At 42.9% G+C, this 26,926-nt stretch overlaps 2 protein-coding genes across 2 annotated transcripts in view; one reads left to right on the top strand and one right to left on the bottom strand.

Annotated features, from left to right (window-relative positions):
* The window catches only part of Iqgap2 (IQ motif containing GTPase activating protein 2), a 136,283-nt gene that overhangs the window by 48,441 nt on the left and 60,916 nt on the right, over positions 1-26,926 (top strand). The window contains exons 11-12 of the mRNA XM_055598361.1: positions 6,165-6,328; positions 23,451-23,541. Of these exons, the coding sequence (XP_055454336.1) occupies positions 6,165-6,328; positions 23,451-23,541 (255 nt within the window). The remainder of the gene's footprint in view (positions 1-6,164; positions 6,329-23,450; positions 23,542-26,926) is intronic.
* Positions 13,083-18,412, bottom strand: F2rl2 (coagulation factor II thrombin receptor like 2). Its single transcript, XM_055598362.1, has 2 exons — positions 18,349-18,412; positions 13,083-14,125 (listed from the first exon to the last, which is right to left on the bottom strand). The coding sequence occupies exons 1-2, from the start codon at positions 18,410-18,412 to the stop codon at positions 13,083-13,085; spliced, it is 1,107 nt and encodes a 368-aa protein (XP_055454337.1).

The following is a 26,926-nucleotide window of genomic DNA, read 5'->3' as shown; positions in this document are numbered from 1 at the left end:
GTACATTTCTCTATATCTCAGTATTCAGGAAACCATCTGAATAAGTAACTCATGTTTTAAAGGTAAGAATACCATTTTTGGTCTCTTCCATGGTCGGTCTCAAATCAAGCTGTTTGCAAGGTCAGGGTAATGGATGGCCAGGGTAAGGTAAAGCCGTTACCTTCACAGGATGGAGCAGGCACTCATCTCAGGAGTCTTGAACTCTTCTGTTCTGATGGGCTTTGCTGGGATGTCAGATCTGGTCCCCTAATGCTGCAGATAACTCTGGAATACCGGATCATACATGATTCTTCCCATCAGCCAGTCCTGGCTGCTTCCTGAGAGCACCTTGCCGAGATTGCATTTTGATATTTCAAGGTCTCTTCCCTCTGGACGCGTCCCACTGAAAAGGCTCACTGCCTTCATGGTGGGAGCGCATGTGGATTTACTGTAACACCTCCATCCGGACAGTGTCATGATTTTCTCCTTCCCATCTAAGCTTCTTCTGGGACAGCTCGGCTTTCTGTGCCTGTCTCTGCATTGTGTTTGTGAGGCATGAAGAATCGCTGCGATTAGACTCCTTGAGTAGCTCTTGTATTGAGTTGGCTTGGGAGCGTGGCGTTCTTGCCAGGTGTTACTCTGGGGGAAGCAGTGATTTGAGCAGATGTTCAGCATGCTGGGGGCGCAGGTGCTGGAAATCACTGCTGTGTGTGCACGCACATCCGCAAGTGTGTGTTTTACTACAGACAGTGGTCCCTGGCCCTTTGTCCTGCTGCCTTTTTTTTTTTTTTCTGAGCGTTCTGCCTGCCACTCTGGTATGGAGCCTAATGCCACCCACTGAGTGGGATCTCTTTTGTAGGCAAAACAAATTATCAGTTTCCATCTTTGCTTTCTTACTTCTCTGGGTCTGCTTTGGGTATGTCTGTGCAGGTTGCCTACCCTGGGCTAGGTTTGTTCTCTGTGCCCACAGTTGCATTGTTTTCTTTACCGTGGACTGAAGGGGAGGTAGGCCGTTCTCAACCTCTGCTTTGCTGGAAGAGAAAAATCAAGTGTTTGTATAACTTGAACAGTGACCTTTTGTAAGCAGGAATTATTTGTAACTAAGGTCTCTTGACTGTTGTGGCCATTCCCACAGTTCATCAACAATCTTGTCTTGGAGGGCTTGTGCTTATCGTGAGGGAGGTTACCTCAAATACTGTGCCCTCTCTAGCGCTGGGGGACTTTAATACATAGTATGTAATTTACCTATACTTTGGTTTGGTTTTCCTTTTTCCTTTTGTCAAAATAAAGTATTTAGACTATTTTAATTTTACAAATCAGCATCTGAAGTATTGGGTTTCTGATGGCATTATTCAGATGTTTTGTTGGTTTTGCTCCTCGCCCCTCTCCTCCATACCCCTCCTTCTTGCAGTCTAGCACCAGCCTCCTTCCACCTCTTCAACACCTCCCATTTTTGTCTAGAATTCCTAAGGTTAATATTATATGTTAAAAGGGTAGCTTTTAAATTAAATTTTAAATTTAATTTAGTTTTTAATTAAGTTTTGGTTTACCCAAAACCTGTTACATGAAATGGGTTTCATGGTGACGTTTTTCATTAATGTGCTTTGCTGTGATGGATTCCCTTTACACCTTCTTCCCACTTCCCCTCCCCCCTCTAGCTCTTCCTTTGCTCCCCTAAAGGCTCTCCTGCTCTGCTTTCACAACATGGGTATTCTATTAGCTTTCAGACTGCTTCTTCCCTTTCGCATAGTTCCCATCTTGTTCTGGATGTGAGAGTAAAAAACCAAACCTTTTAAGTGCCTTATTATGACTAAATGAGAGTTAGGCAATATGGCAATTAAACTGTCTAAAAGAGCTGAGACTTTTTGTGGGAATTACGAAAGAGCAGTGTCCTGGCCTTACACTCTGCACACACTATATACATTAAAGGTCCTGTCCTGTGTCTGACTTGTGGCCCACTCTTGACCAGCAGCTAAGTGCTAAGTTGGAAAGTGACTCCAATATCAGGCTGCTAAATGTTTTTTCCAGACATGGATGTTCTGTTGATTTCTTCCTGGAAAACCCAAGTTTCTCAACAAAACCACAGAGGAATATTATTTCACCTGCATAGCCTCCACAAGAAAGTTTTTATATTTGAGGTGGTTGCTTTTAAAATTTGGTGAAGTGCCAATCCTTATAGGTTATGTCATCCATTGGCTCAAATGTACGTGTTCTCCAAAAATACCTACTGTCACTGGAGTGGAATGTCATAGCACCATGTTTAGATTTAAGCAGTAGGTCATGGGCTGAGGCCTGGCAATCTTTTTTTTTTATATGGGATTTACCGTTTACATACATAAACAGAGGCAGCTGTGCCCAAGGGGCCCCTCGGCCGGCTCCTAGGAGGTCGTTGATTATGGCCTCAGCAGCCTGTTAGATACACCACTGTCAAGAACTTGAGCAGGTGATTCCCACCCAGTCAGTGGCAATGCACACCTTGCCGGGTGACTGGCCTTCGGGGTGTGTGTACCTCCTCTTTCTCACACTTGGTTCTGCTAAGATCATGTTTGGATGGATGTTTGAAGGTACTTAGAACACCCTGACCATGGGGGTGTCCTGAATGACGTGGAGACTCCTGCACAGTCCAGTTTATAAGTAGGCTAGGATGAGAACAGAACCTGGAACTTCCCGTGGCTTGCCTTGTATTTAAAGCTTATTCAACTTGAATGTTAAAGAAATAGAGTTGATTTTAATACATTGTAATATATCTAAGTATTATATCCTAGAATAATCTCTAAGAGTCTGAGATGATTCTTTTCCCCTATGGCTAAATCTCTTCCTTCCTCACACAGTGGTATTTATAGAAAAACTATTATAAAATGGTAGCTTCATTTGATGCCAAAATAAAGGTACATTTTTAAACTTGGAGTTGTTGGGCTGTTTGTGGTTTATTATATTTGTCAAGTGTCTTGGAATCATTTTTCATGAAAAATAATACAATAAGAATGTTTGGCCTTTCCAAGTATGTTTTCTAGCTTCCTGCTGCTCAGTGTTTAGTATCTTTACCAGGTCTTATTCATCAACACTGAGGAAGGAAGTCAACCCTTCCCCATTAGTGTGTATGCATATGAGAATATATATGCAAACGTGTGTACCCACTGTTGTCTGTCTATTACTGGGTGCTGGTTTATTTTTTGATACTATGGTAATGAGAAGAGGCCCTCTTCAAACATCCATATTTGTTTAAAGCGTCATAAAAATTTCAGGCTCCATCATCCCGCTTCTCTGCTTTTTATTCTAAGACCTTATATAGTCTGTTTTCCAAGATTTTGTAGTATGTTAGAGATTATACCAAATAAACAAGAGGTTATGTTTGGCCCTCCTTTGTTACATCCTTGAATTGGGGTTCAAGGCTAATAATGTCTATTATTAGGTAAATAATATACAAAATTCATTGTCTATATTTGAACCTTAAAGCTGTCCCAAAAACTATGTACAGCATTGTTTATTTCTATGGAGCCTGCCTGCTTCCCAGCCACAATATAACTATTTAAAATAATTATAACTAAGCAAACTTACATTTTGTTCTTCATTTGTGATAGCATAATTTTAATTGTTCCATACTTAGGTGTGGCTAATGACTGCCATATTGCACAACAACAAAAGCAAACATTTCCATCACTGCAAAGAACTCCACCGAATAGTGCTGGGCTATGTGCTCACCCATTGTGGCTTTTCTTAGTATTTTTGAGAAACCGCTTGATTTTGAATTGTTTGTTAAGACCCTTTAAAGGCTGCAAAAGTAAGGCAATACGAAGAGTAGAATGCATGTCCAAAACTCTCTGGTCTTGCATTTTCATTTCTGAACATCTACATTAAATCCATCTAGGCCTCTTATCCTTTGATCCTATCACCTAATAACTTAGTGTTATTGTCTAACATTAGAGTCATACTAAAATACTTTCCCTCTTTCTGTTCATATGCAAAAGTATGCCTCTTCTAAAAACGTATGTTTTTAAAATATAAACTACATACTATAGTATCTGCCTTTTAGAAGTGAGCAGTGAGTTGAAGAGATGTTTCCTTAGATGAGCTCCTCCTCCAGATAATCCCCTGTGGATTCCCAGCACCTCACCCACAAGGGGGCTCACAGCCCCAGTTCCAGGAACATCAATGCCATCTTCTGTCCTCCAAAGGAACCCAGCACATATATGATACACAGACACACATGCAGGCAAAACACCAATACACGTACTTTTTTTTTAAGTGCATAGTCATATGCACTTTTTTAAAAAGCCTTTTGTGTTTGGCTTAAAAAAAATAGTATGTTTTCAGAACTTATTCACAGTTGTATTATATATTGGTATGTTTTTATAATCTTTTAGGTTAAAAATTCGAATCTATAGAAATACATTTGTTTATCTATTCATTATTTGATATTTAGGTTGTTTCTGGTTTTTTAGGTAGTATACATGATGCTGCTATAAACCTTCAAGTTTTTGTGTGGACCTGGGTTTTAGTTGGGTGTTTGCAGGCAGAGTGGCAGGAGCACATGGTGATTTTATGTTCAGTATTTTGAGGGCCTGCCAAATCATTCTCCAGTGTGTCCACACCACCTCCCACCCCCCGCCAACAACATACACAGGTTCCTATTTCTCAAGAGTATTACCAACACTTATTATGGTTGATTGTCTTATCTTTTATTATAGCCATTCTAGTGGTTACAAAATGCCATCTTACTATGACTTAGCTTGCATTTTTCTAATTACTAATATATTGTGCATCTCATATATTTACTGAATTTGTGTATTAAATAAGTGCATTTAAAATCCTATGCCCATTTTTTGTTTTGTTTTGCTTTTTCAAGACAGAGTTTCTCTGAGTAGCCTTGGCTATCCTAAACTCACTTTGTAGACCAGACTGGCCTCAAATTCACAGCAATCTGCCTGCCTCTGCCTCTCTAAGTGCTGATATTAAAGGCCTGTGCCACAGCACCCAGCTCCTGTGCCCATTTTAAATGGATGTTACTGTTTTTTAATTGATGAATTATAGTAATGTAGCATAACTAGTCTTTTTGGATATGAATGATTACAGATACTTTGACCCATTCTTTAAATTGCCGTTTCATTTTCTTTGATAGAGAACTTTCAAGCACAGAAGGTCTGATTTTTTACAAAATCTCATGCACTTACTATTTTTTCTTCCTTTGTGCTTTTGATACCATAGCTAAAAAGAGAATTACTCAGCCTGAAATCGCTAAGCTGTACTCCTATGTTTTCTTTTAAGAGTTTTCTAGCTTGTAGTTTTAGCCTTTACACTTAGGTCTGGGCTCTGTTTTAAATTAATTTGTGTACAGGATTTGATGTAGATGTCCAGCTTTGCTCAGACACATGTGGCTATCTGGTTCACCCAGCACCAATTCCTTTATAGCAATAGTCCATATAGACTATTTTTGCCCATTGAAATGTTTTGACACCCTTGTAATTGGAATTGACCATAAGTCAATGGGTCTATTTCTAGATCCTCATCCTGTTCTGCTCATCTGTGTGGCTTTCTTCATGCCAGGATTCTGCATTAGTCATTGTAGCTTTGTAACGAGCTTTAAAGCAGGGAGCAATCCCCCAGCATTTTCCTCTTTCAGGGTTGCAGTTGTTGCTTTTGCTCCTTGTGTTTTATGTGCATTGTGGGGTCTATTTATCACACTCTGTGGAAAGGCCCCTGGGTTGGTTGGTTTGTTTTTATATGAGTTATTCTAGAACTTTATGTCAATTTAAGGAGTATTTCTCTCTTTTTCTTTTTATTTATTCTTATCTTGTACAAGGCAATCCGATCCATCCCAGCCTCTCCTCCCTCCACTCCTCCCAGTTTCAACACCCTTCAGGAGTATGTCTACCTTTACAACATTGTCTTCAATCCACAGCCAGGAGCTGTCTTCCCCTGTGCTTCGGCTGCTACTGAGTTGGTTATGAAGTGTTTCCTAGTTCTTGGTATACATGGGTTCTTCTTAAATCATTCCTAAATATACGTTACTTTCCCACTGAAAGTATGGATTGGTGATTGGAATCTATTGCACATTACACACATATAGAAATGCAGTTGATTCTGTGCATTCTCCTCCCCGTGTCTATTTTTTTAGCTCTTTGTAGCATGTGACATGAGAGTGTGTATTGCGCTCTGACTTAGAGAACTTGCTCTTCTCTTTGCAGGAATGGTAGCTCTCAGGTACATCAATGAAGCCATCGATGAAGGGAATGCTCTGAAGACTTTAGACGCCTTGCTGCTGCCCACTGCTAACATCAGAGATGTGGACCCGGACCATGCCCAGCACTACCAAGATGTTCTGTTCCATACAAAATCCCAGAAGCTCAAGGTAAGTTCCATTATGTTTACGTTTGTGAGTGGGAAGACTTTTGATCCACTTTTCACAAATTTCATGTGCTTTTTGTATCCGTGAATGAGAATGAAAAGAAGGGTGTTTTTCTGATGTCAAACATTAGAGAAAAATCCATCTCTTCCTCCACGGAAGACTCAGTTGTAGGTGAATTCTTATCCAGAGTGCTATTCCCTGGTCATTTCCTGTGTATATCTGTGTGTTCATGCAGTGTACAGCATCTGTGGGAATGGCACATGATGGATGCTATTTGAAAGTTCTCTGTCCTTATGGTCAATGGTCAAGAACTTCTTGATGCAGTGACTGTTTCATAGGGAGCAGCGGAACAGTAGGGTTGAGATAGTGTGCTCCAGAATCTTAAGAGAAGTTGCCATTGAGCTATGACAGGAACTGAGCCTGAAGGAAAAGGAAGAGATGGTTGGGCTGGTGGGTGAGGGGGCCAGCATGGCAGTGCTCGGAGGGGACTCGCCTGGGGTCCTCTTGAAGAGCAGTGATTTTATTGACATCTGGACTTGCACTGAAAGGGTCTTAGGAAGACTTAAGATACTGGGCTGAATGTTGAAGCTTGTAGAACCTATCAGCAGTGAAGTGATGCTGCCTGGTACAGCGGCCATTGTTGTCCTCTGTATTCCAGGTACAAACTTGGCTGGAAGGAGTAGGTAGCTCCCTTCAGAGCCCAGGACCTGCCTCTCTGAGGTGGGAGAAGCACTCTGCTGTAGAGCACATGCGTACCAAGCATCTCCTGTTTACAGGCATGACAGTGGTAGTTAAGCATCCCTCATTTAATTCTCATAATAGCCCTTGAATCATTTCTCCATCATCACGAGTTTTGAGATAATGAACTAGGTAGGAGTTAAATGACTGTGTCCATGGCAGACAGCAAAATAACAGCATTGAGAGAGAAAGTTGCTTGCTCTGGAGACAGGCAGGCACCATTCAGATCCTGGCTATGTGGCCTCAGTCAAACCACCACATCTCTATATGTTCATTTTCATGTGCATAAAATTACAATAATGCCTGCAGTATTATACTGAGAGTTAAACAAGAACATGAAGTTATAAATGTGTTCTTATATCTCGGTATATTAATGGCATTACAAGTATACACGTGTGGGGTTTTTTAAAGATATGTTTAATTCTGTGGCTATGTGTGTGGATATATGTACATGAATGCAGGTGTACCTGGAGATCAGGGGTGCTGGATCCTCCTGGAAGTGGAGTTGCAACTACTGTGCGCTGTCTGGTATGAGTGCTGGGAACCCAGCTCTGGTCCTGGATGAGCAGCCAGGGCTCATTAACTGCTGAGCCATCTCTCCGGCCCTGTGTGTATGATTCTTGTGTGTATGTATGCAGCTCTAGCATATACCATGGATCCTAACACCAAAACAAGCCACAAAACTACAACCAGTATGACTGAAGCCTCCTGTAGCTACTTCCTAACTCTCTTCTGATATGTGATTAGCTCTGTGACCATGTCTGTGTCCACTTGACTAAGAAACATATATGATGGTGTGTTGAGACAAGTGGGGAGAGATGGTCCATACAGCAAGGAGAAAAGACCAAAACAATCATAATAGATTATTTCCCCTTGGCAATGCATGGCAAACAAGTTTACTACCCATTGGAAATATGTCTACTTCAGCAAATGACCTAAATGTTTGTTAAAATAATATACTTTAGCGTACATTAAAGTGGAATACACATCCTTGGGAGGGCGAGCCATGCACTTAAATGTGCATGAAATATTTCCAGGAAGTGGATTTCAAGGCTGGGGTGTACGGGAGATGTTTTTGAACCTGTTTTTCACCGATTAGATGTTTAAGGTTTCTGAAGAATGCATGTAGTGTCCCCTTCAGTAAATGGAAGTCTTGGGGTCTGTGACCCAAGGCGGGGCATTCTGTCAGCACTGGCAATGGGGTTGCATTTCCGCTGTGCTTTCACAGGAACCTACAAAAATCTTGCTCAGCTAAGCTTTAGCAAATGGTGAGGGCTGCTTCGTCTGAAAGGGTGAGGTTGGGGCTTGAGGGGAAATGGGGAGATACCGTTCTGGTATCATGACAAAACACCATGAGCAAGGCAGCTTAGGAAAGGTGTTTAATTTGGGGCTCACTGTTCCACCACCATCATGGAGGGGACCACAGCAACTGGCAGACAGGCAGGCAGGCATGGTGCTGAAGCTGTAGCCGAGAGCTCACATGGGGCCAGATGTTGCTTGCTTTTGCTATAGCTAGGCATCATTCAGATTCTGGCATGGAACCTTAGTGAAGCTACCGTGTGCCTGTACATTTATGTGTCTATATATTTATAAGAATACCTGTTGTAGCTGGTCATGGTAGCACATGCCTTTAGTCCCAGCACTCAGGAGGCAGAGACAGGTGGATCTCTGTGGTTTGAGCCCAGTCTAGTCTACATACTGAGTTCCAGGACAGCCAGAGTTACAGAATAAGACTCTTATCTTGAAAATAACATAATAATAATAATAATAATAATAATAATAATAATAATAGTGGTTAAATAAGAATATATTATATATAATTGTGTTTTCTATTTTAGTATATTAATGGCATTATGGATATGTGTGTGTGTGTGTATATATATATATATATATATATACATATAAACTATATATAACTATATATAAACTATATAAAAATATAGCATTTAGCATGAAACCTAGCACCAAAACAAACAAAAATCCTGCTTATGTAGTATTATTGAAGCCAGCTGTGTCTGCCCTGAGTGCCAGGGTGGTAATCCTGTGTCAGGAGGTCCTTATGAGGCGCAGGGTGTCCTCTGTCTACGCATCTGGGTTCCTCTCTTTGAGGTGAGCCAACTGCACCAAGCCAAAGCTTTTGTTCTGGCAGTTAGTGCAGTTCTCCTCTAGAACGCTCTACCGTCAGGCTCTGGACGTGGCCAACCCCCGGGCCCTTCTGATGACACGGCTCCTCTTCAGGGCCCACATGTTGGCAGCAGTATGCCGGGCAGGCAGCCTGGCACAGAAGCAGCTCCATCACTGGTGTGTTAGAGCCCTGGACATGGACATGACGGCTCTAGGTCCAAGCCCAGGAATGAAACCACCTTATCCAGGCAGCAGGCATGAGAGTCACATTGACAGCTGGTGGCCAGCTCCAGCTGGAAGAGTGTGCTATGTGTGCGTAAACCGATGTTCTTAAGCAGTTTGTTTCGAGTTTCTCCTGTTTATTAAAGTGCTGAGGATCAAACTTAGGCCCTCACATCTAGTGGGCATGCCCTTCCACTAAGCCGTATCCCCAGCCACAATCCATTCATTTTTATTTATTCTTAGCCTGTTCTTTATCACCGAAAAAAAAATCTGATTCTGTTTCTTCAGCTGAGTCTTTGTAGATGGCGTTTTGTTTTGTTTTGTTTTGTTTTGTTTTGTTTTGTTTTGTTTTTTATCTCTGCTAGGTCCCTAGAAAAGTACATACTTGGTGGCATTTCTATGCATTTCCTTTGGGTAATAATAGGAATGAGAACATATTGCTGGCATTACAGTATCAAGTAAAGATTGTCCCAGAGTATCCAGCCACTGAAGGACATGGTGAGTGGCAGCGTTGTGAGATGGGTGCTCAGGTCCATCGGAGAACGAGCACAGAGGGGTAGCTAAGTGCGGCTTCTGCATACTGTGGAAGCCCAGGGAGTCTCTGTCACAAGACTGAGGAGTGAGCGTGGCGGCACACTCTCAGCCGAACACCTGTCTACATCCCCCACTGGATTAAGTGAATCAAGAGTGATTTAAAATGTAAGACTATCTCACAAGTGAATTATACCCCATTAAAGTGTCGGGTTTTCTTGGATGGTTACACAAAAAAAAGTTAAGCGTGCTTTTCTTATCTTGTTTGTTTGTTTGGCTGGCTGGCTGGTTTGGATTTGTTTGTTTCTGTATGTTTTTGAGACAGGGTCTCACTATAGAACCCTGGCTGTCCTGGAACTCTCTCTATAGACCAGGCTGGCTTCCAACCCACAGAGATCCTCCTGCCTCCGCCTCTGCCTCCCAAACAATGCGATTAAAGGTATATGCTACTGGATTTGTGTGTGCTTTTAACTAGTATATCTTGCTGTATTTCTGCTAGGACAAACTGCTACAATTAATGACTTGCCTTTCTAATGAGTTTCTTTCCCCGAAATTTTTAGAATCTTAACACTTGCTTTAAATGTCTTTAAATTGCTTGTTTTAAGGTTTATCTTTTCCTATGTTACATTTATTTATGTACTTTATCAGTATGTGAGTGAGTGACAGCCTTCATGTGGAAGTCAGGACAGCCTTACAAGGTGTCAGTTATCTTCTACAGTGTGGGTGGAGAGGTTGTCACGTCTAATCGCCGCTGTCACCCACGCAACTATCTTGTCAGCCCTCATCAGCCCTTTTCTGTAGCCTTGAGGTCTTTATTTGATGCTATTGTTCATGGAGCATATTCCCCCCTAAACTTTACCAGCTGCCATCACTTCTCCTCACCCTCCCCTTCCCTTTGGCCCTCCCGACAGTCAGCCCCTGTCATTTTATAGATACACTTATATGTGATATTGTTTGTATAAAATCTAGACACTACACAGGGTGAAAAAAAAATAGAGTATTTGTTTTTTTTTTTTTTTTCTTTTTTGAGATGACCTAATTTGCTTAGTATGATTGATGGTCTCCAGATGTGCTCATTTTCCTGCAGACACATGACTTCCTCCTCCTCTGAGGCTGAAAAGCCTTGCTAGAAAGGGAAGCTTTCTAGAGAGCTTGCCTCACCTACTCACTGGGTCCCTGCCAGGTTCTTAATTCAGCCTATGTGAATGGTGCTACAGGAAGCATGGATGCATAAGTGGGGTGTGGACTTGGATGTTTTCTGGTAAATACGTGTGCAAGTTTTATACCCAAGTTTGATGAAACAGAAAACTATATATATACACACTCAACAATGTACACTTAAATGTGTTTTTATTGATTAGTTGATTATAACAAAGTTTTGCCGGTGTGTGAATCTACATACTCACAATTTCATCTCAATGATGCTGTGTGCTCAGAGGTTTTCTCAACCCCATTGTATTCACTAGTGATGCCCGCCCCCTGACCCTTATCCACTAATATTACATCTCCCATTAGATACTTTACCTATAGGAATAATCTGGAGATTTGTAATGCAGTACCATTTCCCATTAATACAAACAGGCATGGAAATACCTGGAGGCATTATTTAAATTGCTAAATGACCTTATGAGTATATAGCCGTTTAACTTTTTTTTAATCAAGCCTAACCATAAATTATGTCATACAGGGTATGTGCTGCCTTGTCAGAAAAGACTGACTAGAGCCCCACGCTGTTTTTAGATGTTTTGGAGCTTTATTCTTTCATTCAGCCACATGCTATGCAAAGAGTGCAGCTGGCCGCACATTAAAGGCTCTTTAATGACCACAAGAACCTCAAAGGAAGGAGGACAGATAACACCTTCTCCATCATCCAAGACCCCTGTAGACACTAAGCTCCACAGATTCCAAATCCCTGTGGGAATGGTACTGTATTGGGCTGCAGCCTCTTCATAGCCTGCCATGTACTTCACATCACCTGGGGATGACTTAGGACTACTTCATACAGGGTGAATACAGAGTGGTTTAATACAGTGTGAATGCTATGTGAAGAGTGGTTATGCTCATTGTGAAGGGAGTAATGAAAAGAGAAAAGTCTGTTCGTGTTCAGCTCATACAGTTTTCTTCAAGTGTTTTTGGTCTGTGGTTGGTTGAATTGCAGGTGTGAAACTTGCAGGTACAGAGAGCTGACTACATAGAGAACTTAATTGCTTATAGAACCGATATTTATATGCAAATGAGGTTATCAGGCTTGTTTGTATAGAAGTTCCATATTATAAGAAAGTGCTTTGGAAACCCAGATAAGAAAAACAACAGGTGTGGTTTGAGGGTAAGGGAAGAACAGTCTCTGAAAGATTGGGAAAACGGACAGATTAAAGCAAAGATGCTGGAGCAGGCTGTCACTGGGGCAGCAGGGAGGGGAAGGTGAGTTTGTGGGGAAGTGAGCAAGCTGGTGCTGAACAGCAGCAGAGCGCCACAGGTGGCATCAGGGAGGCAGCGGTGGGAGCTGCCCAAGGGTTTGTCATTTCAGGAGCAGCGCAGGGTCAAGGGAAAGGAAGGTTAACCCGATCTGTGAAAATGAGACTCCCCTGGAAGCGAGGACAGCCATTTTCAGACAGGTGGATGAAGACAGGACCCCAGTGAGGGACACAACCAAGACAGAGTAACTCTCCAAAAAGAGGGAAGAACCGTGAGTAATGCTCAGTTGTCAGGTTGCCGATGCTACTCGCAGGAGGGAAGGGGAAATTTAAAGCTTGGAGAATCAGGAAGGCAAATGGAAACGTGTCAGTTGTCACAAGGAGAATAATGATAATTTTGTTTAAAATTAAGGCATTCTTAAAATACAACGTATTTTTTAATCCTAATAATTTTATGATATTTTATATTGGAAGCACTATTTAATAGGAGCTTAACAAATAGAGCTGTGGCCAGGCCTGGTTATGTATGCCTTTAACCCCAGCAGATCTCTGTGGGTTCGAGGCCAACCTGGTCTGAATAGAGAGTTCTGGGCCAGCCAAGACTACACAGTGAGACCTGTCTCAAAAGACAAATAAATAAAAGTAGAAATTAAAAATTGAGCTGTTGGTGCCTTGCACAAGTTGGCCCATGCACGTATGTTTTTACAGGGATCTTTCCTGTCCTCTGACTAGGAAGGAAGCTGATCTACAATTTTTGACATGACAAAATAAAGAAATGGATCTAGGCAACTATTCAGGCTGCCCAGGCACAAAGCTATGAGATACATAAAGTACAAGCTGTCAGTGGAGTTGTAGTTGGCATGGTGAATTATGAGCGTGAGGTTGGTGGGAGCAAAGCAAATTGTGAAAATCACCAGAATGAGGAGAGCAGCCTTGATATACGTCAGCCGTATCCGATCCTGTGCATTAAGTCTGTGGATGAGAGTTGCGTAACAGTAGACAGTAACCACAAATGGGATGAGGAATGCAAAGAGTGCTAAGGAGATGAAGTAGCAGAACTGGAAGGGAGACGGGGACTCGCATGTACTGTGGACATCGTGGCAGGTGGTGATCTCTGGCTGGACGAGGCGATACCCCTGCTGCAGGATGGCAAACGGCAGCATGTACAAGAAAACCACGACCCACACCAGGCCACACATGAGCAAAGTGAATTTGCGTTTGGGCAGCTTATGATATGTGAAAGGATGGACCAAGACCAGGTGGCGGTTGATGCTCATGCACATGAGGATCAGAATGGAACCGTACATGTTGCCATAGAAAATGACTGTGGTGATGCGGCACATGACCTCTCCAAACACCCAGTTGTTCCCATTGAGATGGTAGACGATCTTAAATGGCAGCGTAAAACAAAAAAGGAGATCCGCGATGGCCAGGTTGGTGTGAAAGATGACCAGCCAGATGGACTTGGTGTTTGAGGAGAGCTTCCACAGGGTCCCAATGTTTGCTGGCACACCAACCACAAACACCAGGATGTAGATGGCAGGTATCAGTTTGGTGCTTAAGGAATTCCTCAGGTAACCCATGCTGGCATTGTTCACATGAAGAGTTGACTCATTTTCTTCAGGGCACTTTATTTTCACAGTTGAGGTGGCTCCTGTCCAGCCCTCTATGTCAGAAAGTGGGAAGTCTTCGAAAGTATTTAAGGGAGCATCATGGAAACTCTTAATAGTCAAGGTCAGCTTTGTTGAGTTGTCTGAAACATTTTTCACACCTGTAATTGAGCGTATGATTTGTTACCAAGTCCTGCCTGTGGTTTGGATAAAAATAAAATGAAATGTTTGATGCTATGTGATCCTTCTAGTTTTAGAAATTGGAGTCATTATTTTTTAAAATCACTATAGATCATTCAACCCATGGGCGTGTGTAAAGTGTATATTGTATGTCCCAGTACTGTGCCTTCCTGTGAGAACAACTACACAACAGCTCTATGCATGTCAGGAGTTTTTAACAGGGCTGGAGCAGCAGCTCTCAGACTGTGGGTTGTGACCCTTTTGGCAAACCACTATCTCCAAAAATATTTACATTACAATTCGTAACAGTAGTAGAATTACAGTTATGACATAGCAAGGAAGATAATCTTATGGTAAGGGAGTCACCCCAACATGAGGAACTGTATGTAAGAGCTACAGTGTGAAGAAGGTTGAGAACCACTGTGCTGGATGAAACAAAAGAGGACAATGGAACATTATAGGAAAATGTTTTATTGCCAATATGCTGTGTGTGTATCCGACAGATAGTTAGCTAAGTCGAATATTCAAGCAAGCTGTCACTGCAAAATGAGCAAGCTACAGACATAGACCTTACTACTCAAAGTAGGCTTTCACTCATGGTGGTGGCTGGGCCAGTCAGTTGATTCTGAAGATGTTGATGGCATATTACCTGGCAGTGCTACCAAGCTTTGAAGCTTTAACGTCCACTGCTGTCTGCAAGTGTTGCTTAGACCAGAGGAGAAGATACATGGACATGCACTATCTTATCTACTCTGGTATATCAAAGAGATAAATTTGAAAAAGCAGGTCACACAATTCATTCCTGAAGGGCCTCTAAACTATCCTCTGAGCCATGATCTCTTCATACATTCCATACATTCTGGGGTTTCACCCAAAAGTCTTTCCCCTGCACATGAACTAGCAACTGAACACAGATTTTCAATGCTAGACAGCTGTTGTACCACTGACCCCCAGTACCCCCTCTGCACACAGAGTTCGCAGAGGAATGGCCACTGTGGTAGCTACAAGAGCATTCCCCCAGCCCAAGATTCTACCCACTAGCTCCTAGAACCTTTGATATGTTTCCTCATGTGGAAGGGGTATCAGGAGATGGGGCAGAATCCTAGACTTGGCCCTGTGGTCTAAATGCAATTTTATAAGTCCTTACACGTGTGAGGTGAGGCTCAGGGTCAGGTTGGAATTGCTATGCTGCTGGCTCCAAGAATGAGAAAATAGCTCTGAGCCAGGAGCATGCGCAGTGTCTTGAGGCTGTACGAAAGCAAGGATGCAGATTCTCTCTGTGAGTATCTGGAAGAGCACAGCCCCGACCATGCCTTGACTTGAAGAATCTGGACCTCCAGAGGAATCAGATGGTGTATCCACGTCATGTAAAGCGTCACTATATGAACATTTATTACAGTCGTCACTGGAAACTAATACAACCGTGATTTTGATCTGTGTTTAAAGTAAGTTTGGTGGCAGGACAGAGAAGATTGAGAAGGTAAAAAATTAGGGGCAGGGAGACTTGGATTGTTTCCCAAACTGCTCAGAATCTGAGGGTGGTGAGCCTTGACCTAGAGCCAAGGTTGCAGAAAAGTGAAGGTGAGAATCCCAGGTTATGCAGACTTCTGAGGGACGTGTCATCTGGTTGTAGAGTAGGCTCTTCAAGCAACATGGCTGGAGGTTCCTGTTAGAAGTGAGTTGGAGGAAGAGGGTGGATAGGGCGAGAGTGAGGGGCAATAAAGTGGGAAAGGAATTCAAATCTCAGGCTTGTAGGTGGCTTGTTTGTTTGGCTTGTTTGGGGCACACATGCCTTGTCATCATGCCTGGGCCCCCGAGTACTGGAATTCTAAGTGTGTGCCACCACCCCTGGCTAAAGTCTTAGGTTGTAGTATGGCTGAGTGGAGAGAGCTGGTGGGATGTTAGTCTGCAAAATGTCAGGAGGCAGTTCAAAGGCTGGCTGTGGCATTCCCGAAAGCAAGAGCAAATGTGAGATGTGGACGTCTTAGTCTTCACAGAGGCTGTAGTTCAAATTGGGGGAGTGGAGAGATGGCCTAGGGAGAAATATGGGAAGAAGGGAATGAAAAGATGGGCTTTAGGAGAAATTCCAAGTTTTAAGACAAAGAGAAAAGTCAAAAGATGAAATCACTGTGATAACCAAAGGATTTAAAAACTGTTTGGTTTTGTTTGTTTTTCAAGAGATGGTTTCTCTGCCTTAACTATCCTGGAATACGCTCTGTTAGACCAGGCTGGCCTTGAACTCACAGAGATTATCCCTCCTCTGCCTCCCCATGTGCTGGGATTAAAGGCATGTGACACACTGTGCCCCGCAAAATGAATTTTTTAAATGAAAGAAACATTATCAGCTATGTGCTGGAGACACTTGGTGCAATTCAGCATGTGCATGGTAATCAGGTCCTCAAATGCCAACTTAAACCTCATGCATTCCATCTGAAGTGCTAGTACCCTACCACAGGGCCCTGGATCCTCCACTTTAAATATCCCTGGCTGATGGTCTGTCCTCATTCACAACCAGGTTCTCTTCCTGGTTTAATCTCTGGCCTTTGCTCCCAGGGGTAATCCAAACTCCTTCCGACCTCAGAGTTTGCACAGACTGACTTTGACATATCAGGTGGAGTCAGTGTTGTCATAATAACTGGGAAATGAAGGTGGCCCGGTGTTGTTCAAGGAAAGAATAATTTGGAAGGTAGCATTCTGTGTGTCTGTGTTTAGAGGAATGTCCGGTGACATTTGAGCTCAGCCACTTAAATCCTGCTGGGTGAGGTCAAGCCTGATCTGTAAAGGAAATTGGGTGGGATGGAGCATACAGACTTCTTCCCTCCAAGGTCCGGTAGAAAGCTGCTGGAATTGTTAGTGAGTTTTCAGAAGATTCCTGAGACTGGGCAATACAGAGTGTCTGTAAACACGCCCAACAGGGACTATTCCCATGCAATTTCAGGTCTGGCCCCGCTGAAGCCTTAGTCAAAACCTGGCTTTCCTTAAGAACAGTATTCCTTGTTTAAAAAACAAAAACTGACAACTAGGATTCTTTGGTTTCTGTTTGGTGCAATGTTTCGGAAGTGCTCTCAGCCTGGAAGAAGGCTTCAGCTAGAATGGCCTTTAGCTTTTTGGTGACATGTTTTCCCATCACATTTCCCCATGGCTGAGGACGAACCCAATGCCCCATCCATCCCTATAAGTCCCCACTTTTCTCTTCTCCCAGGTGCCACTAGCATCAGGATGGAACCCACTCACAGAACTCATTTCCTTGCAACTGGGGCTCAGTGTGTTGGCTTATCCTCTCAGAGAAACCCTAGCCCTGGCCAAACACTGCTTCTACAAGCCCAATGGTGTCCCTTAAGCTCTCTGCAGGGACCTCAAGTTAAGGATCATTTTCTTGCAGAGGGTTGCCTTTTGTTTAATTTTAGTTTCGTGCCACCTCTGCCTCCTACTGCTGTGACTTGACAGTAAGAGAGCCCTGTATACACCCTGTCTCAAAGTAGTTTATTTCAGAACAGTCCAAAAGTTACAAGCTACCACAATGTGACAGGTACAATAGGAGACATAGTCAAGATAAAATAATTATATTTGGGAGATCTTATTTCTAAAATTCTATGTAACAAATTATACATATTCGTACCATATAAATGTACATATCTATTTGTATATGAATACATATATACCCAGAGACATATAAATATATACATATATATATGTGAGGGGGAGAGAGCCCCCTGGTACTGAAAGGTTAAGAAAAAAGGTATTTAACCCTGGAAACACTGCTAACATCACTGGCTGCTGAAACCACGTGACCTTTCCTGGCACTATTTTTCCTCACTGGTGCCTCAACAGAAATTATAAGATTGATAAATTTAAAAAGATTTTTAATCCCTTGAAAAAGCACAATCTTTTCTACATCAGGAAATTTCACACATGAAGACACTTCTCACAAAACAAAAACAAAACAAAACAAAAAACAAAGTTTTTTTACTTAATCGTAGATAGTCTTGATTCTGCCACAAATTTATAACTGCTAGTAGAAAATGCTTGGTCTTTGACAAGGTTTGACTTGGGAACAAACTTTAGATGCCTCCATGATTCAACCTTCCAAAACCCCAACATCAAACTTTGCCTTTGGGGTCACAGGAAAATTAGGTTCATTTGACTCCCAGTGCAAACCGTCTACTCTCCCACCCCTGTGCTATTCCAGAAGAAGGGGACTTACCACTTTGGCAAACAGTGGCCGGCAGAAGCAGCAGCCTAGCAGCAACCAAGATAAGTACTTTCATCTCCGTGTCCTGAGACCCAGTTATGGGATGTTAGGAAGATTCCCCTCAGGTCAGATTCAGGGCAGATTCCCCTCTGGTCCATGTATTAGCAGCAAATAAAGCCTGAGAGAGTCTGCTGTGTGGGCAGGGACTTGCCCTGCCTCTGCAGGGAAGGGATGTGTCCACTTGATGTTTCCGTATGTGTGAGTGACTTGGGCTAAGCCTCTCTAGAGCTCAGAGGCAGAGCCATATCCCTTTAGCTCTTCCTCACCCACTGCCATTATTTCACTTAGAACCAAAGCTGTATTTCTCCCCAGGCATTTAAGTAATGCCAGAGACTATTGCAAAACAAAGCTGAGAACAGATGCTGAGCAGCAATTAGCTTTGAATTGGTTCCACAGCTCAGTCCCCTCCTGCCCCATTTCAAAAACATAGTTCCAGAATTGTACCTTCTATTTAACACATGAATGGTTATGAATTATACTTATATATCAGTGCCCTCCACTTAAGACTTAGGGATCTAAGCGGAAGAGAAGGCAAGATTGTCAAAGCAAAAGGGATGGATAACTCGAAGGAAACAGTATCTTCCAGATGAAACAGGACTGCGCGTATGAACTCACAGAGACTGGTGTAGTATGCACAGGGCTTGCCCAGGTTCAAGCCAAATAGGGTCCCAGAGCTGGAAAGCGAACAAAGGCTCCCACCACTGACCCAGAAGCTATCTGCAATTGATGCCTACTGGTGAAGGGAAAATTAGTTTCCTTCAATCTCACTGGGGTATATTTAGCACACGCCAGGGTAGCTCCTATGCCCAGGAGTGGTGAACTAACATAAAGGGAATTCACTGGTGTTCTTGCAGAATTTTTGTCTCATATTGCTTTGTTTGCACTTTTTTCTTTTTTTTTTCTTTTGTCTTATTGGTCTTTGTAATATTTTGGTTTCCATTTTTTCATGCTTTTGTGGAATTGTGTCAAAGTTTCTTTTTTTTTTTTTTAATTGGGCAGTTTTTTAAAGGGCATGCAGTTAGGGCGGTGGGAAGGATCTGAGAGGAGTTGAGGAGAGAGGGAAGCGTGAGCAGAATATAATATGAAATTTTTCTTTCAAGAACCATAATGAAACTGTGCCTTATTTTATTCTATTTCAAGTTTTAGTTCCTAAACTGATCACATAGCTATAAACTAAATTAGTTATAAAAAAAACAAACAAACACCCCTCCTCCTCTTTTTTTTTTTTTTAATTTATTCTTTGAGACAGGGTGTCATATAGCCCAGGTTGGCCTTGAACTCAAGATGTGACTGAAAATTGACTTGAACCCCCAGCCCTCCTTCTGCTTCTGGGTTGCTGGGATCACAGGCATAATCACTATGCCTGGTGTCTGTGGTGCTGGAGCCTGTTCCCAGGGCTTCATTCATGCTAGGCAAGGGCTCCACCAGCTGAGCTACATCCTCAGTCCTAGCAAATATTTAAGAAGTTGAAATTATATCAGGGGTATTAGATTGTTTCTAAAATTCTCTGTTCAGCTGAGTGTGGCATATTTAAACCCCAGCACTTGACAGAGGAACTATAGCAAGAGGACAGCAGTGAGTTAAAAGCTAACCATGGCTACATCAGGAGTCTATCCCGGCCTGAGGAACATGGGGAGACCCTGTCTCAAAGGGGAAAAGAAGAAGAAAATTCTCTGCCAACCTTACGTGCTCTGATAGTCTTAGTGCCAATCCAAAACTTATTTTTGTTGTTTCTGGGAAGAAGGTCCATTTGCCATAGATGATTGTGTTCCAAGCCTTTTAATAACTCTCTAGGGTCAAATAGCAGGACAGACTTGTGCCAAAAACAAAAGCAAAAAACAAAACTATTTGAATTGGACTAAAATCATAATAAAATGATGAAGTACAAGGACTTGTTACATTCCATGAATATTGATGAGCAGGTCTGTAATAGCATTTTAAATTGTATGTAGCTCACATTTATACCTTAGCCATCATAGCATACAGTTCACTGGTGTAAGTATACTTAACAATCCATTGAAAAGAAGAAAAGCTGATTTTAATACACAGTTCAACCTCTAAAGGGCAGCAAGAATCAGACATTCAGACTTCACGTGAGACTTCAAAGGAGACGAGGGGCAGCTAGGAAGTCATAGGGATCTATATTAACGTTTCTCATCCTGATTAAACTTAGCCAAACTAAGTCATTTCCAAAGGTCAGATTTAACACTTCGACTGCATCATCAATGGTACCAGAAACTAAGGCAGAATGTCCTGACACTGTAGAGACAATAAACCCAGAAGACTGGAGGGGAGGTGTATTTTTTTTAACTTTCTTGGCACCACCCAAGTTGAGGAGGTAATAAAATCATTTTATTATGATTTACCTGTGGCCTGGTTGGTCATTTCATCCACTCTTCCCTCACATGCTGGCTGGCTGTGAAGCTGGAGGAAGGCTGGGCCCTCACAGCGCTATTCCAAGTCTTCTGGTGAAGGACTGAAAGGGGGATTTTTCAGCAGTACATTTGTTTGTTTGTTTGTTTGTTTTCACTCTTGGTTTCGTGTTTAGCTTTATTTCGGTACATCACGGTCTCAAAACTTTTAACTTAAATTTGTTTGGTTTTGCAAAGTCTGGACTTTAGTTTGGCTTCTGGGACTAATACTTTAATCTTCAGTGCGGGACAGTCACCGTTTTCCTGTCCAAGCAACCACGTGTGTGGTCCACACAGTAAAGCCACAGGCTCTTCAGAACACGCTGGCTGGGATGGGAGCATTTGTTTAGTGCTCCACTTTTAAGCTATTCCTGGGGAGTATGGGGTTTCTTTGGGTTCAGAAACAGAAAAAAAAAATAATACTAGGGCCAGTGAAAAGGTGCAAAGGCTTAAGGCACTTGCTTGCTACTCAAGCCTTGTGACCTGGGTTTAACCTTTGAACCTCGATTAAAGGTCCTCTGATCCCATACCCATATCATGAATTTACACACGTATACTCAATAAGCAAATAATTTTTTTTAATCCTGTTTCCCTGACTTCTTTTGTTCTTCTTCAGACTTCTCATTCTTTCCCTATTTTTGCTTGAACCTCTTCCAAAATTTCATTTTCTGAGAATTTGCTAAGTTGCCTGGTGAAGGATTCCATGTTGAGGCTGTAGCCGGAGATGACTCAGGAAACAGGCCTCGTGAAATTTCTAGATCTCTGCATCTGCCCTCCCCAAATAACGCAGGAGGAAATAGCATGTGTCTGGTTTCTCAGATCTCACCACACACATTATCTCACATGGCGCCTGGAGGAAGCTAGTGAATATCATTTCTCCCTCCAGACCCCCAGTACTTCCTGAGCTTTCAGCTTTCAGTGCCTGAGCTGGTTGATTCCATACACCACAGCTGTGCGTGAGTACATGCGTACACTTAGGCATGCGTACAGGGCACCGGGCAACCTCGGGTGCCGTCCGCCGATGCGGCCTGCATCTGAGAGACAAGGTCTCTCATTGGTCTGGAACTTGCCAGAAGTGAAGCTGACTGCCCCACGAGCCCAGGGATTCTCCTGTCTCTACTTTCCCTTTCCCCAGTGTTGAAATTAGAATGGCACAGTACCACGCCTGGCTTTTCTGCTTTTTAATGAGATTCACACTCAAGTCCTGTGCTCCCCGGTGAGCTGTCTCCACAGCTTCTCCCAGGATTGGAGCGCTACACTTATCCCCACCATGAGCCACTCACATTTTAAAAATGCCAGAGGCTGGAGAGATGGCTCCACAGTCAGGAGTGCACACTGCTCTTACAGGACCCCCAGCTCAGCGCCCGCCATTCATGTAGCTCACAAGTGCCTATAAGCAACTCCAGGATAGGGTCCCTCTCTGGAGCCTGAGGGCACTTGCACTCAGGTATACATACATATACATAACTAGAAATAAACAAATACTTTAAATGTGGACTTCTGAATTTTCCTGAAAGTATGTAGTGCTACTCATAAAATTGTCTTGAAGTCCCATTTAGTATCTGCCAGCATTGTGTTGGTAGCAAAATCTTCAGAATTCACCCAGATGTAAAACAGTAAAGGTAATAGCATGAACTTCCTGCTGCCGTCCCTTCTTTCTGAAGCCGGGTTAGCTGTACTAGTGTTTTTCTGCTGCATACCGGCCCATTCTTGCCTCCACGGCTGTGTGTCGCAGCTAGTATCTCCCTGAATGCAGTGTGTTCTGATTGTTTCTGGCCTCTCTGAGAAGTCCTCACCATATTGTTTCTGTTTTGGTCTGGGTGTCTGACGAACATTGGGTATCACCGTTTCCCTCAAGTTTAAATAAAGCTTCTGCTGGCATACTGGGGCAACTTGGCATTTAGTTTGCCAACCGCGGTTCCTGAATGCTTAGCTGCATAGCCATGGATGACTTTTTAATAGAGGTGGCATCTGAGTTATGACTTATGAGTCATGGCAGGAGCCAGCCAGGATCGAGTGCTCTGGCCTGTAGAAGTCCTAGAAAGTCCTAGAACAGGGAGGGAGGAGCTAGCCAGAGGCTGCATTGCTACACCGGATCCACAGTCTTGAGAAGAGAGCTTGTTTCTTTCTAAGGTTAAACGGAGAGGGGATGTAATGAGACATCCATTTGGAAGTGATCAGGGGTTCTCACTAGAGAACTTCTGTGGTCCAGACCAGATTGGAAGGAATGAAGCCATACAGCACAGCAGCACAGCTGTCCATCCAGGACAGAGGTCCTCAGCCTTCCCGCTGCTTTGACCCTGAGTTCAGTTAGTTCTTCATGCTGTGGTGACCTTTAACCATAAAATTATTCTGCTGCTATGTCATAACTGTAATTTTGCTACTGTTAAGAATCTTAATTTAAATTCCTGGTACGCAGCGTGTCTGCTATGCATATGTGACCCCAGTGGAGCCATGAGCCACAGGTTGAGAACCACTGAAGTAGGGGAGGATGTAGATCGTGGCCAACTTGTGCTGCACGCTGGAGCTACCTAGCGCCTGCCGAATAAGAAGTAGGAGATGATAATAAAATGGCTCCTGGAGAGCAGTGTTAACTCGGTTCTGTAGCATTCATTGTTCTCTGACTCTATGTCACTCTTCTAGGATCCTGAGAGTGTTTCTAACATGCTCTGGCTGGATGAGATACAGCAAGCCATCGATGAAGCCAACATGGACAAGAGCAGAGCAGAGCGATGTAAGACCTCGCCTTCTTTATCTTGTCAAACTTGCCTTTTTTAAGTGGGTACACACCTGAAGTCATTCACTTTGAATTTCGGGAAAAATATGAACCCTTTTTAGTTTTCAGTCTCAGCTGCATACCTAAGTCCACAACTCTCTAGCTCGTTGTCCTGTCTCCAGTAATGAGGTGTTACCTCCGATAAAATTTGACAGTGTTGCCAAACCAAATGCAGATAGCAAAAAATGTTTTGTAGATTCTGAAACTGTATATTTAAATCAAATCTTGTTGTTTTTTTTTTCCTACTGATCCATAGAAAACTATTTCTTCACAATCAATATCCATTCTGTTTTTTATGCTTTCCATTGTTAGTGGAAGTTTTTCACAGAAACAGATCGGAATGCAGGGAGAGAGGAGGCCAGGAGTGGGGAATGCAAGTTCAGACTTGAAGGGACTTGGTGTCAGCTCTTAGTCTCCAAGGGCAGATGGGTGTGCTTGCATCTGATAGCAGACTCTGAAATAGTCTCAATCAGGGACTGACAGGATTGGCCAGTTGTTTGTGATCTTTCTATACATGAAGTTGGCTGGTGGTTATGAAATTCTCTCTTGAGCTGTATAGATGGAAGATTTCTAAGTCATCTAAAAAGAAATTAAGCCAGTGAGATGCTTTAGTGGGCAAAGGTGCTTGCTGCCAAGTGTGATAGCCTGAGTTGGATTCCTGAAATCCACAGAGTAAAAAGCTGACTCCTATAAGTTGTCCTCTGTTCTCCGTGTGTGTACATGCGCACATATACACACACAGAGCAAGGGCTTTTGAAAGTCAGGTGACATGCCTATAATCCGGGAGTCAGAGGAGGGCAGATCTCTGCAAGTGTGAGGGCAGCCTGCTCTACAAACTCCAGGACAGCCAAAGCTACACAGAGAAACCCTGTCTAAAAAAAAAAAAAAAATTAAAAGAAAGTCAGAGCTTTCACTTACAGTGCCTCTGCCAGGGGACCCAGCTAGAACGCCATAAAGCAGGATCCCACATTGGTTCAAAGATCAAAATTTTTATTGTGTTTTATACTTCTGTTATCAGAGAAGAATCTGAAATCTGAAATGGTTTCTAAGTTGATATAGTAGCAATCTCCCTAAAGCCGAGTTGAATGAGATTCCTAAAAAGTATAATTTAGCCACCCGTCACCCTTGGCATTCTTAGACCCTGTCACAGCCTGTCAGGTTGTGGAGTGCTTGGGAACAGCTTACATCCCCAGATGTAGAGCCATCTGTAAGGAACATCTGGGCTTTATTTCTTTAACTTGGAAAAAAAATTGTTAATTTTTCTGACCTGTACTTTTATGCCCTTAGGAACTTAGAAGTCATTTCTAAGACTCTAATGCTTAAAAGAAAAAATACATTCACGAGGAATGTGTGGGAGTTTTTTATTTGCATATGTATGCACTAAAGATACCCATGCCTGCCAAGGCACATTAAAGAAATGACATTGTAATATAGACAGCCTAAAATGCCCCCTTCTTAGAGATCCAGCCAACCTGAAAGTTATTTTATTCATTGTTTTCCTTACATGTAGCCTGTGTATGTTGGATCTGCTTTCCACACAGAGACTCGTGGTCTCTTAAGTATGAAAATTAGAAGTTTCTCAGCTGATGTGGTTTTGTTGTCCTCTGCTGTCCATTGGAACTCTTCTGTACTCTGTGGCCTAACCCATCTGCAAGGGTTGCAATCCTTCCTATAGAGAACATCCTGACTTCAATAGGAGTTTTGTCTTACTTTAAAAATGTTCTTCCTCCTTTGTGTGAAAACCAACTCTTACCAAGAGTCTGAAACAACTTAGATTTAAGAAAGGGCATCGGCCCTTACATGTCCCCATCGGCCAGGCTGAAAAGGGAGAGGGAATGAGGTACCTAAGTATTTATCTTCACTGGAGTATTTTCCCTCAACATTTGAGTCCTTGGTGCAGTATTTCTCAACCTTTCCCCCTAACCATTGTACCCTAAGGACTAAGTAATCTCCCGACCTTTTCTCATCCCAACATTATAACACCCCAGACATGTTGTGTATCATATGTCAACCCATGCTTTACACATTAAAGTACAGCTTTACTGGGTGTTTATCCTCCTATGAGTGTCTCCCTTGAAGACAGCCCACTAGCGTGTGGCTTAAGATCCAAAGCAAACTTTTTTTTCCTCCTAAGAGGCTTATAGGAGATTTAAGAAATGCACTTGACTTTCTGAAGGTCAGTTATCTTGTGTCTTCCACTAGTAGGACTCAGCCACAAGCCACAGAGTAAGAATCAAAGTCATCAGAATAGATGTTATGTGTCCTTGAGCTTTGAAACTGATCTGATTTTCTCCCTGGGGAGCCCTGGGCACAGATACTGCCTGTTCTTCCCATAGGCATAATTCTGAAGCCCTTGGTCATTTTCCAGCAGAAGCCACAAACTCCAAGAGTCTGGCTGCCATGGGCTGGCATGCAGATGTACCTGAGCACTTGGAGGGTGTGTGGTGCTAAAGCAAATAAACCCAGACACTCGGTGTCCTCCGAAGCATCACTTACGTGGCTCAGCACAACTCAACAGGCATAAGCACCTACTGTGTGCCACAGACTGGGAGTAAAACGAGGAGAACAAATCCTGCTGGTTGGGATTTTTCAGAGGCGTGTTTTAGATCTTCATGGAAAAGAGCTCCAGCTAGTAAAAAACTCTACCTGTGTGCCAGCACTTTTCTCCTCCATGTTCAATTGCCCCAAACATTTCTGTATTTAAGAGCTTTGTGCCTACATCATACATATTTTAAGGACAATTAATTTGGCCTGTAGTTCAGTGCAACAGTCCTGTGTCCTGTCATTCATTCATGAGTTCTCTGTCACTTGCTTGCTCCTCCTACTTCCCTAAGACTATAGACTTCTCACATGTCAGCTCTTCATCCTGCAGAGCTTTCCTGGGAAAGAGGAAATGATGGATGAGGTTCACTACTGTCAACCTCGATCAGCACTGGAGCAAAGGCTCGCTGCTGTCTGTACCTGCCTTTCGGTAGTTGGCGGAGTTTGCTGGAGAAGTTTCCTGGTACTCTGTGAAAATCTCTGGCCTCACAAGGCTCTGGTGCCAAGCTGGCAGAAAGTCAACACGTCTCTTATTCTTTCAGCTGTTTCTATGCACAGTAACATGAGATTAGGCATGTGTAATCATAACGTGATGACAGCCATATGTTCAGTTCTAGTTTCCTTCTGAGCAAGAGCAACTTAAGGGAGGAAGGAAATTTATTTGGCTAATATAACCAGGTCACAGTCTATCACTGACAGAACTCAGGGCAGGAACCTAGAAGCAGGAAGCATGGAGGGACTCTGCCTGCTGGCCTGCTCTCTAGCTCCTGTTTAGTTAGATTTCTTATGAAGCCCACAGCTG

This window comes from Psammomys obesus, unplaced genomic scaffold (genome assembly GCF_907164565.1).
Source record: "Psammomys obesus unplaced genomic scaffold, mPsaObe1.curated_primary_1811, whole genome shotgun sequence".
Lineage (NCBI taxonomy): Eukaryota > Metazoa > Chordata > Mammalia > Rodentia > Muridae > Psammomys > Psammomys obesus.
This window is presented reverse-complemented; position numbering and strand designations above follow the sequence as displayed.

Excerpts from the sequence above, each read along its gene's own strand:
- F2rl2 (XM_055598362.1), bottom strand. The coding sequence starts at position 18,412 with ATGAAAGTACTTATCTTGGTTGCTGCTAGGCTGCTGCTTCTGCCGGCC. Across the intron at positions 14,126-18,348 it reads GGCCACTGTTTGCCAAAGTG|GTGTGAAAAATGTTTCAGAC; the intron begins GTAAGTCCCCTT and ends GCTCAATTACAG.